Source organism: Phocoena phocoena, chromosome 3 (genome assembly GCF_963924675.1).
Source record: "Phocoena phocoena chromosome 3, mPhoPho1.1, whole genome shotgun sequence".
Lineage (NCBI taxonomy): Eukaryota > Metazoa > Chordata > Mammalia > Artiodactyla > Phocoenidae > Phocoena > Phocoena phocoena.
The window spans coordinates 91,387,483-91,399,687 of NC_089221.1; the positions used below are offsets into that span (position 1 = coordinate 91,387,483).

Below are 12,205 nucleotides of genomic sequence, written 5' to 3' on the forward strand. Positions count from 1 at the left end.
TCATCTAAACCATACACCTCATTCCCAATTATTTTGAAAACAAATCTCCAGATACATAATTTCATCCATAAATACATATCTCCAAAAGATAAGGACCTTTAAAAACATAATTATAATACTACTATCACATATTTAAACAATAATGTCTTAATATCATCAAATATCCACTCAGTGTTCAAATTTTCTTGGCAGTCTCATCGTTTCACACGTTTTCAAAATCACACGTTTAACCTGACTCCATCTGAGTTAAGACTTCGGTTTCCCCTTCACCCTCCTGGCCCTTGTGCTTGCTTCCCCAGTCTTTCCCCTCCCCTAAGGTCCCGCTGAAAAGTGACTCGAGTGTCTTCCGGGTCCGGGAGAGCTGGGAGCACCGTTAAACTGCTGAAGACTGTGGACGGCGGAACTGAAGTCGCGCCTCCCCTTCGAGCTCCGCAGGGAGCTCTTTTTCAAATGCACTGAGGACAGTCTCCGCTCACGCGATTGGCAGCGGGGACCGGAAGCGCTTGGGAACCCGGCAAAGGATTGTGCCACGAGACGTGCAGAGAACCTGGGTGCGCGGTTTCCACCGGGACTGGAGCCCAGAGGGAACCCCACCGCGGCAGCAATGGAGCGAAGCGCAGGAGACCGCACTGCCAGCGCCCTTTTCGCGGGGTTCCGGGCTTTGGGGCTTTTCAGCAACGACATTCCACACGTGGTGCGGTTCAGTGCGCTGAAGCGCCGATTCTATGTGACGACGTGCGTGGGCAAAAGCTTCCACACCTATGACGTGAGTGACTTCTTTCGCCCGCTTCCCGGGAATCACCCTCCCCGGCCCCCAACTCTGTGGCAATCCCGCTCTCCTCCGTCACCTACCAAGGGCTTTCGCCACCGCGTTACATCCACGTGTTGATTTAGCGTTTGAAGTCTGCTTGGGAAGAGTTTCGGAGGCAGTCTGTCTAGGGGGTGGTACTAGAGAACATTTCAGTTCAATAGCAATGTATTTGCTCTGTAAATATTTGTTGTTCTCTTGAAGATGTAAATGTGATTTTAAAAACTCTCTGGCGCCACCACCTTCTTCATTAGAAAGACTTGCAAGCAATTTTGTGCAATTCGCGACAAGAGCTGGGTTAGAAATACAGGCTAAAAAACATTGGGATAACTGGAGGGGGTGCGATTAATTATGTTGTAAGGGACAGTCCACATTTGATAGAAAGCTAATTTCCCTAAACTTCCCCTGAGTAACTTTCTCAAAGTCACATAGCTGGATCAGTAACCATAAATTGGGGTCCACAAACTGCAGCCTGCAAGCCAGTTCTGCCAACAGTTTTTGTATGACCCATGACGTTTTTATTTATTTATTTATCTGTGTATGTTTGTGTTTATTCTAATATAGCATAATCTCCAAGTAAAATTTGCATAGTAGTAGGATGCAGTATAATCAAATTTTGACGTGGGATGGAGACATCCATCTACTCTTGATTAAGAAACAGATTATTTAATTCATCTTCAAGGGCTCTTTCAGTCTTACACATCTCTAGGGTATGAATTTCTCCTTATACCCCTCTGAGCTCTGTGCTGCTGAGATGAATGGTTTTGACGTTTTTAAATGATTGGGAAATAATCCAAAGAAGAATAATATTTCATGGCATATGAAAATTTTGAAAATTACAGTCTATATCCATAAGTCAAATGTATTGGAATACAGCCATGCACGTTTGTTTTTGTGTCATATATGGCTGCTTTCGTGGTACATTATCAGTTGAGTAATTGCAACAAAAACCACACAGCATGCAAAGCATTAAAATATTTACTACATGACCCATATAGAAAACTATGTGTGACACCTACCCTTCCATCTGATGAAATAGTAGAAAATATAAGCTTTCCTAATAATGAAAATTAGGGTCAGTTAAGTGTCTCTTTAAGGAAGGACAGAATAGCAAATTTATGTATGAAGTTAGATCTTAATCTTCAAATGTTAGATTATTATAGTTGTTTTTGTTAGTAAAAATTTAATCATTTCTTTTTTTTTTTAAGACAGGTTCAGAAACTTAGTCTGGTTGCAGTAAGTAAGTATAGACTTTATCCTGAATTTGTGCATGTTTAGTATCTTAAAATTTTTTATAATTTTGACATAATTTAAGACTTGCAGAACAAGGACTCCAGCGTGTATTTATAGTAAACTTACATAGCAACAACAACAAAAAGTCCAAGACAGGATCGTGTGTTGCCTTCAGTTGTCATGTCTCTTTGGTCTTCTTTAATCTAGACTAATTCATCAGACTTTCTTTGTGTTTTACAACATTTATTTTTTGAAGAGTATAGGCTAGTTCTTTTTTGTTTTTTTCTTTTTTAGGCTAGTTCTTTTTTAGAATATTCTTCAATTTGACTTTTTCTAATGCTTCCTGATGATTAGATTCAGGTTATGCAGTATGGCAATAATAACAGAAATGATGCTGAATTCTCAATGAACCATATCAGGAGGCACATGCTATTGGTTAGTCTTATTCCTGGCAGTGAAAACTTTGATCATTTGGTTAAGGTGACATTTATCAGGCGGCTCCATTTTAAAGTTTTACCCTTTGTTAACTAATAAATGTAATAAGTGGTAAGATACATTGAGACCATGTAAGTGTCCTCTTACTCTACAAAGTTTCAACTACTGCTAGGTTTATCATTTAGTGATGATTCTTGCCTGAATCAGTTATTAGTAGGATGATTATCAGTGATTTTCTGATTCTATCATTCTATTGTAAGAAAGAGTTTTTCCGCATTTTGATTTTTTTTTTTTCCAATGGAAGGAATTTTTTTTTTTTGAAAACTCTTTAATAGAATAAAGAGCTTGCCAGGGCTGAGAGATTCTAGTTTCACCATCAAATATGATCTTTGTAAGAGAAACAGAGCTATAAAGAATCCAGTGTACATGTCTGATAAACTTACATTTTTAAAATTATAGAAGGCAGTAGAAGGGCACTAAAACCTAAGTCAAATACTAAAGTGAATGGTAAACCAATAAAAATAGTATTTTGGAAATGAAATCCCAAAGCAGAATACCAGCATGAAAGATACTTAAAGCGATTCTCTATATTTTAAGCCTCCCGCCCCCAAAATAGGAAATAAAAAGAAAAAGCCAGTGTGACCATGGTAGTGAGAGAGGAATCAAGAAATCCTATCATAAGAAATGGCTAGAGGTGATAGGCATATTTATCTTGGAGAAGACTGAGTGGAAACCGTATTATTCACTTGAAAGGTCAGCATGTAGAATATCATATGGAGGTTTTTTTAGGTTACTCTAAAGGGTAGAGTTAGAGTTCTAGGTTTTGATTTACTTTTAAAATTTTCCTGCAGTTATTAGGAACTTGATGTTCCTGAAGGCATTCACATGAAGGCTAGGTGACCATCTGCCAGAGTTTTGTGTATTTAGTGAGGATTTTTTTTTTTTCCAAATAACCTCAAAAGCTTCTTCTCATTTCTTTAGGATTACATTTTTATGTCTGCAAATACCAGACATTAATTCTCTAGGGAAGGTCAAGGTGATGTCATATTTTTAGTGTGATAGTTACTATTAGATGTTTAAAATAACATTGAAGTCTAAATTTTATACTCTGATTCTCATACATACATATTTTTAAATTATAGTCAGGAAAAATGTTATACATATACTTGAGGTTTCTATTTGTTCCAAGATCTTAAAAATCCTTACTTCTTATATTTCCTTTTTCCTAGGTAACTCCCTTCCACAGGATATCTGTTGTATGGCAGCTGATGGGAGGCTAGTCTTTGCTGCTTATGGGAATGTTTTCTCTGCCTTTGCCCGTAATAAAGAGGTTTGTATCACTGAACTATTTTAATTTGTTTGTCTTTTGCAGTCAGTAGTTCATTGTCATGGTAGTTGAGGGAACTTTAATGTTGTTATTCTTCATCTGGGACACTCTGGACATTTTTTTTTTTTAATGTATATTCACTTTTCTGGAGGAAGAGAAAGTTGATTTCATCAAATTCTCAAAATTAGTTAAAACTGGTGCTTTAGTTCAGTTTTCTTTGCCAAGGATCAATGTTAGAATTATTTGCACAGCTCGTAAAACATTTTTGTGACCAGCCACATCCTGTCTCTGGAGTTTTCTACTTTGTTTATTTGGTTGGGGTAGGATTTAGTTAAGAGTAGTTTGAAAATGTTTTCCTAAGAGATTCCTATTTGCACTACTGCTTTATGTGGATTGACTTTTTCATTATGAACAACACAGCCCATGACTCATTTTCTAAGAACCAAGTGCTTGTTTCCTATATAGAGAAAGCTAGATTCTCTGTTTTCTCTACTAAGGAAGGATCTTTTCTTGTTAATTTACTCATTCATTTCTAAGTTTGTCCTGGAACAACTGACTTGAGAGGCAACCTGGCTCTAGTGGTCCAGAATGAAAAGGGAAAGTGGCCATGGGGATGCCTAGATAGCCAAGTGATAGAATCACTATGCTTTTCAAAGTTTAACTTGGACTGATGATGTTTGTTCCCAACATTTTCCATCATCACGGCAGAGGAAGGCAACTTACCTGTACAGTTCTTTAATGGGAGTTGTTTTCACTTTTAGAGAGTCAGGAAAAGTGTCTTTTTTTTTGCAAAATATTGCAATTTGTAGTTTTCCCTGGGAGATAAACATAGAAAGTAGGGGTAGAAAGGTATCAGAGACTATCAACTGTAGGAAGCGGTTACCATCCCTAGGGCCAAAGGGACAAGGAGAAGAAATAGTGTTTCTGGAGCCTGGTGGGAACTGAAACCATGGGGGAGGGGACTGTAGTTATTGAGGATGCAGCTGCTGCTGTAAGGGTAAGGGTGTCTGTGTCAAGACAGAAAGCTATATGGAAGGAGTATCCTATATCTCTCTCCCTTGTCTCATGTGGAAGCCAGCTGGTGATGGCTGTAGAGGTCAGCCTTCTAGAACATACCATCAACATGGAATTGCGCTGATTGGATGGGGTGAGGGACCCAGCTGTGTGCATGCTTCCTAAGCTCGGTTGAGAAGCTGAGCCTCAGAGATCTCATTTCTGTGTTCCTAGTTCATGTTTCCTTATTGGACTGGCTGGAGGAGCAGGTAAAAATGCCTGATTCCTTGCTATTTGTTAATCTAACCTTGGGTAATCAAAAGTTGGACCACATTTCTTAACATGAGCATCTTCAGGATTAGCCTGTTTTTTGGATAATATGAATAATAATACATGATGAATGAATAATAATATGAAATTCCTTTGAACTTTGACATTGTAGGTAGTACATACCTTTAAGGGTCATAAGGCAGAAATCCATCTTTTGCAACCCTTTGGGGATCACGTTATTTCTGTTGATACTGATGGTATTCTTATTATTTGGCACATATATTCAGAAGGTAAGAACCAATTTATTGCTTTATCTTGGGGTAGTATGTGTGTAGCTAAAATTAAGTATCTAGGCAAGCATAACTTCTATATCAGAGGAGTAAAGCAGTAAAAAAAATTTAAGAATCTTTAACACGTGTAAGGAAAAAGGTTCTAAGTAAAAAATGGGAAAGTATCAATAATTTTAGTCAGCTAGTTGAGCTAACTGTTTATAACCTGCTTAATGTGTTTTTCTGAACTAAGACTAGTTCAGTATTAGTATAGCAGTTCTCCAAGTTTAATGACATGTTATATTATTTTCTCTGTGGGGTGAATTTTGGTGTATGTTCACATCTGAGTAATACTTGGTTTGTATTTTCAACTTGGCAGTAAGTGAAATTATAATAGTAAACTTGAAGATCCAGTAATCTGAAGGAAAATATACATCCTTTTTCTAAGACTATGAGTCAGTGTCCTTTAACTGTGATATTCTTAAATAGTGTCACTGAGCTCTGTTTATAGGACCATGTTATCTTCAAAGGTTAGGAACTTATCACCAGAATATCCCCAGCTTTCTTCATGTAAAAGACTGTGGGGTCTCTCATGAATTAAAGCTTTTAAGTTTTTTAATCTGTTCCATTTTTAGCTTTTGTTATCTCTTGATTAACTCATTTTTTGATGTAATGTGTTTATTTTTAGTAGAAATCCTAGAAAGATTGCCCTCCTGGGAGTCATTCCATGTTCTTGTTCAGATTAGTCACTGTTTGTTTTGTCTTTGCTCAGATGGAGGGAACAGAATTCCAAAAGGAGTACCTGTGCAGATGGATGTTAAAAGGCCTTTTATAAAATTAGAGAACCTGATTCTTAGAGTTCAGTAGGCTTTCTGTTGATCCTTATGTCCAGCTTTTTGTTGCTGTTGCTGCAGCACAGTGTCTTCAGGGAGCTGTTTGTAGTGATCTTAAGTAAAACTGTTAGTTAGGAACAGAGGCAAGAATCTTTTAAAATAGTAGTTAAGTAAAATTTGTGTAATTCTCACCTGTTAATCTATTCTCCTTCAACTGAGGTACACATACCCCTGGGAGTGTGTAGCAACCAGATAGTATGTGAAACTAAAGATTAAAAGAAATGTACCTTCTCTGATATTCAAATTTATTAGGAAATTCAGTGAAAAATTGTTTTCATCATGGATGAACTGTGAAGTAGAAAAGAAAATTCACACATAGGAATTTTAAACATACGTGGCATTTCAAAAAGTGTTTTGATCTTGCAGCGAGAGACAGCTGGCTATGCCATTTTCTACTCCACGGGGCTATAAGGTCTTCTCCTCTGCTAGAGGTTCTCCTGTGAAAATGTGAGAAGCACTGCTCCTTTCACTGAAGTTTACCTCTGACTTTTACATGTTTGAGGAGCCAGTCAAGCTCTCTAGATATTTGGTCCTTCACTCCCTAGAATAGCTCAGCTCAGTGCACGCGCTTCACTTGGAACATCTGCTGCCTCTTGATCAAATTATAAAAATACTAAGTCTGATCCCTAGCATCATTTTTTTTTTGAACCCTTGTTTTCATTCCTGTAAACCAATTTGTCAGTGAAATTTTAAACAGTATTGATATTAGAACTTTTAGAAAATTCTTGACAAGTCAAAGTTAAATTTGCAAGTTGACCCTCATCACATTTGTTTAATTTCTCAGGGAATATTTATGTTAGCATATGTCTTTGATTTATATTAGTACATAAATCTTTGATATGGTAGATTTTAAGTGCTAAATATATGGGTATATGAAAAATACTTTAAACTATTTTATTAAAAAGTTACATATTGTTTATAACTTTTACTTTCATAGAAGAATACCTGCAGTTGTCTTTTGATAAATCAGTATTTAAAATTTCTGCAATTTTGCATCCGAGTACCTACTTGAATAAAATACTTCTTGGCAGTGAACAAGGAAGCCTCCAGTTGTGGAATGTAAAATCCAAGTAAGCACAATATTTAGAACATAAGTGATTCTTACCTAATCCTCATCACTACTCCCTGATGCGTACTTAAGTCTCTCAATTCTCCTTGCCTTTATATGTTTATTTGGAGAGCTTTCAGTAAATATACCTGTTTTTGGGGTTATACTCACGGCATCACATATGTGAAAGCTCGGATATGGTCTTGGAACATGGTAGGCAGCTTCATAAATCCTCGTTGAAAAGTATATACTAATAGCCTTAGTCACTGTAAAGAATTCATAAAGCTGTAAAGAAGGCTCTAGTACACAGGATCAGAAGATAATTATGAGATTGTCACTGGGAAGCTTTTAGTTCTCAGTAAACTAAGAAAGGTAAGATGGCAAAGCAAATCAGTGTTAATTTAGTGCTAGCATTTAGGAATGGTTTTCAGGGTAAAAGTATATTGATCATCAACCACAGACATGACGGATATCTACTTAATATTATTGGTATAGCTTGGGGTCTAGATAAATGATTTTAGATACCTCTGCCTGTTATTTGAACGTTTATCCAGAGAAAAAAGTGTCAGCTCACTTTTCTTTGTATAGCATTAAAAGGGCAAACAAAAATATTTGACCATCCAAATTGTTCTTTCCAAAGCCCGTATAAATTCGAAAAGGGAAATAAGATTTTCAGAGGTTTAATGTTTATCCTAGTTCTAATTCAGTGTCTCTGTTCAATTTAATAAATATCATCGACTACCTACTCTGCACTAGGCTGAGGGATAATGACTGAAATATTCTGTGCCCTAAGGTTATCTCTTTAGGTTGTTTATGTGATGTTTACACTCTTTATTGTACATTAAGTATCCCTTGGATAATCATTGAGTGATCTAATCTGTGCCCCTTAAAAAAGTTAACATATGCTTAAGTACTTTGTCATTATAACAATTTCGTATATCTCTGCTCTATGGATTCTTTATCATTTATGGCTTGATTCTGAAATTTAGAGCAGCGTCAGTATTGTCGTATAACAGTCGTGTAACATACAAGGAGTATTGTAATTATAATATATTCCCTTTTGTGATATGTTTCTAGGAACACGTTGCAGTGAAAAATGAGATCTGCCAATATTCTAAGATTTTATTTTAAATTGTATCTGTCATATAACATGGTTACTCATGTATTTTTTTCTTTCTATTTAATTTCTTAAAGATGTTGCATAGTAGAGTAGTTCTTAGCAGCTTAGGATCTGGAGTTGGTCCTCTGGGCTCTGTCAATTTTAGCCATGTGATCTTAGCTTGATTTTTTTCACATAATTAAGTTTCTTAGTTTCTTTATCTGGAAAATGGTGGTATCCACCTCATGGAATTGTTTTAATATATATACTTAGAATAGTGTGGGGCAGAGTAAGAACTTAATAAATATCACCTGTTATTATTTCATTTTTTAATATGTAGTTGATTTTGTTTTTCTCCCCCCCCCACAAAAAAATAGCTTTCAACTATTTTTCTTGTTGTAGTAAACTTCTGTATACATTTGCGGGATGGAAAGTTGGAGTGACAGCGCTTCAGCAGGTTAGTATTTTTCTGTTACGTCAAAGAAGAAATAAAGCTCATAGTAGTAGCATCTTTCATTTTCAGGGGCAACCATATTTTTGGACCTAAAGACAAAATAATATATAGACTAGTGTATCTTTACAAATATTACCATAAAAAATAGTGTTTTGGAAATGTAATTGAAAACAGCGCCTTTGTCTATAAACATTTGTGGAAACCTTTTTGCCTGGAATTAGGCTCTAAATCTGTGGTTGCTATGGAACCATGTTTACCAATCATTTTGTAAGCATGTAGTCCAGTGCCTTGTAAAGAGCGGAGATGAGTTTTTCAGTGAAGCAAGGGAGATTTTAGGTCATTCGGAGAAATTTGTCAGGATGTTGAGATTTGTAGCTTGAGATAATTGGGGCCCAAATCTTAATAATTCATTAAATGCTTGACTTTTCCAGAAATAACTGCTTTTTGTTTTTATGAGTCTATAGGACATGTATGAATGAATGACTGCAGAGAATCTTATATCTATTTTGGACACATATACAGCCATGTACCCTTGTCTTTCTAAATACCAGTTGCTTATACCTGCCCAGTTTATATACATTCCTTTATTCTCTCACACTACCGTCAGCCTTACTCTGCTTTTACCTACCTAGAAGACCCCAAAGGTATCAGATGATTAGGTCCTTTGAGGGCAAGACATCATACTTGTTTTAGTATACCCAGCTTCTACACAGGGTCTCATGCGTAGTAGTTACTTGATGGCAAATTAATAACATGTTTAGCCTGATTCCATTTTGTAATGGTATTAGACGTTGATCTTGTGTGCTAAAATAAAGAAATTTATGGAGTCTGTATGTAAGGCCATTTACTAAATGAAGATTATAGGGCTTCCCTGGTGGTGCAGTGGTTGAAAGTCCACCTGTTGATGCAGGGGACACGGGTTCGTGCCCCGGTCCGGGAAGATCCCACATGCCGCTGAGCGGCAAGGCCCGTGAGCCATGGCTGCTGAGCCTGCGCGTCCGGAGCCTGTGCTCTGCAACGGGAGAAGCCACAACAGTGAGAGGCCCACGTACTGCAAAAAAAAAAAAAAAAAATGATTATAATCATAGACTATTAGATTAGATATTCCATTATTTCTTTTGATAACACATAAGTAATGATGTACTCATCAGTATTATTAAAGCTATTAATAATTTGATAACACATAAGTAATGTGTAATCATCAGTATTATTAAAGCTATTAATTTAATTTGATTAAGAAAATAAAAAGTTGAGTAATTTAATTTTCAGGCACCAGCTGTGGACGTTGTTGCTGTTGGTCTTATGTCGGGTCAGATTATCATTCACAACATTAAGTTTGATGAAACATTAATGAAGTTTCGTCAAGACTGGGGACCTATTACTTCGATTTCATTTCGCACAGGTAACTTAACTTTTTTTTTTTTTTTTAATTTATTTTTGGCTGCGGTGGGTCTTCGTTGCTGTGCAGGGGCTTTCTCTGGTTGCAGCGAATGGGGGCTACTCTTCGCGGAGGTGCGAGGGCTTCTCATTGCGGTGGCTTCTCTTATTGCAGAGCACAGGCTCTAGGCTCATGGGCTGAGTAGTTGTGGCGCGTGGGCTTAGTTGCTCTGCGGCATGTGGGATCTTCCCGGGCCAGGGCTTAAACCCGTGTCCCCTGCGTTGGCAGGTGGATTCTTAACCACTGTGCCACCAGGGAAGTCCTTAATTTATTTATTGATGAAAATTAAGAACACTTGAAATGCATTAGTTTGAAGCTCATAGAGATTTTCTTAATATTTTCTTATAATTTAATCTAATAGAAATGAATGAAATACTGGAATATAAAGAGCCAAAGGAATATTGATAGATAATTGGTGTATAGTCTTTTTTTAAACTTTATATTTATGGATTAAAAGGATGGAGAGAGAAATTCTTAAGTTTAATTGTTTTATGTTGCATATTTTTCTTTATGTATTCTATTTTAACAACAGATGGTCATCCAGTAATGGCAGCTGGAAGCCCATGTGGCCATATTGGACTCTGGGATCTAGAAGACAAAAAGTTAATCAATCAAATGAGAAATGCACATTCTACAGCAATTGCCGGACTGACATTTCTCCATAGAGAACCACTTCTTGTCACAAATGGTGCTGACAATGCTCTCAGGGTACTATGATTCTTATCTTTCTTGGCTCATGTGTCCTACCCTTTGGTTATTATAAGCCTGCTGTACTGTATCAGCCTGGAACCTAGCAGATGAAGGGAATATGGGTTAAGATATTGATACAGATGAAATAGAACGCATAGCAGGTTACATGATTTTAGTAAAGTGAGAGAGTTACAGCTTAGCTTTTCCCCAGCCCCCACTCCAGGGTCAGTGGTCTGCACGCAATACCCAGTGCCACATTTGTATAGGAGATGATTTGACTGCTTGCAGATCACTTAAAACATTGTGGAAGAACCTTACTTTTTTATTTCTTGGCAGGTATGGATATTTGATGGTCCCACAGGTGAAGGCCGGCTTTTGAGATTCAGAATGGGACATAGTGCTCCTCTTACCAAAATAAGATATTATGGACAAAACGGACAACAAATTCTTAGCGCAAGTGAGTTTCTGCTTTGTGCATTAATTTATTTCAGCAAGTAATGAGAGCAGAGTGTTTAATATTTATTAGGTATTTAATATTTATTTGGTATTTACACAGTTTTAGATTCAAATGCCCCTTTGAGTGACTTGGAAATCTGGGTAAAATGAGGTGATTGTTTTTGAATACTTCAGGGAACACTGTAGCTGCTATTACTTTTATTTGGAGTGTCATTCTATTTACTAATCCTCAGAGACAGAAAGGGCAAATTCCAGAAATGTGGCCCTTGCCTATACAGATAATCTACTGGCAGCTATTAGCACCTCACTTTATCCTTTGTTCTTACTAAATGGCATTCTGCGTGCAGTTGAATATGATAAATTAGGTAGTTGCAATCAGCTCGCCTTTTAAAATGCTGCAAACTAACTTCAAGCTTTTTGTAGAATCTAATATTATAAGAGCTGTGATTTAAATGGTCCATTGTTTCGATGAAGCTTGATTAGGCATTTTCTCTGTATATCAACAGGTCAGGATGGAACTCTTCAGTCGTTTTCCACAATACATGAAAAATTTAACAAGAGCTTGGGACATGGTACGTCATTTGCAAGATGGAAAAAAAACTGGTGGTCACACACAAAAAATCATTTCAAGATTCTGTAAGATAATCAGAGGAGGTTTCATTGATAATTTCCTCTTTCTTCAGATGAAATAAAAATCCTTTGTATGAAAGAGTAGTAGTAAGATACTTAAGATTGATGTTGCTATAGAAGTGATTGAGGTGCTACTGTAAGGTTATTGGAGAGTTAGATATC

At 36.8% G+C, this 12,205-nt stretch overlaps 1 protein-coding gene across 1 annotated transcript in view; it reads left to right on the forward strand.

Moving 5' to 3' along the window:
* Window positions 1–601: 601 nt before the first annotated feature.
* Window positions 602–12,205, forward strand: part of WDR36 (WD repeat domain 36) — a 37,947-nt gene continuing 26,343 nt past the window's right edge. The window contains exons 1-10 of the mRNA XM_065874903.1: window positions 602–766; window positions 2,021–2,048; window positions 3,706–3,806; window positions 5,239–5,356; window positions 7,166–7,298; window positions 8,778–8,832; window positions 10,099–10,231; window positions 10,800–10,975; window positions 11,294–11,414; window positions 11,920–11,985. Coding sequence (XP_065730975.1) covers window positions 605–766; window positions 2,021–2,048; window positions 3,706–3,806; window positions 5,239–5,356; window positions 7,166–7,298; window positions 8,778–8,832; window positions 10,099–10,231; window positions 10,800–10,975; window positions 11,294–11,414; window positions 11,920–11,985 — 1,093 coding nt within the window. The 5' untranslated portion in view covers window positions 602–604. The remainder of the gene's footprint in view (window positions 767–2,020; window positions 2,049–3,705; window positions 3,807–5,238; window positions 5,357–7,165; window positions 7,299–8,777; window positions 8,833–10,098; window positions 10,232–10,799; window positions 10,976–11,293; window positions 11,415–11,919; window positions 11,986–12,205) is intronic.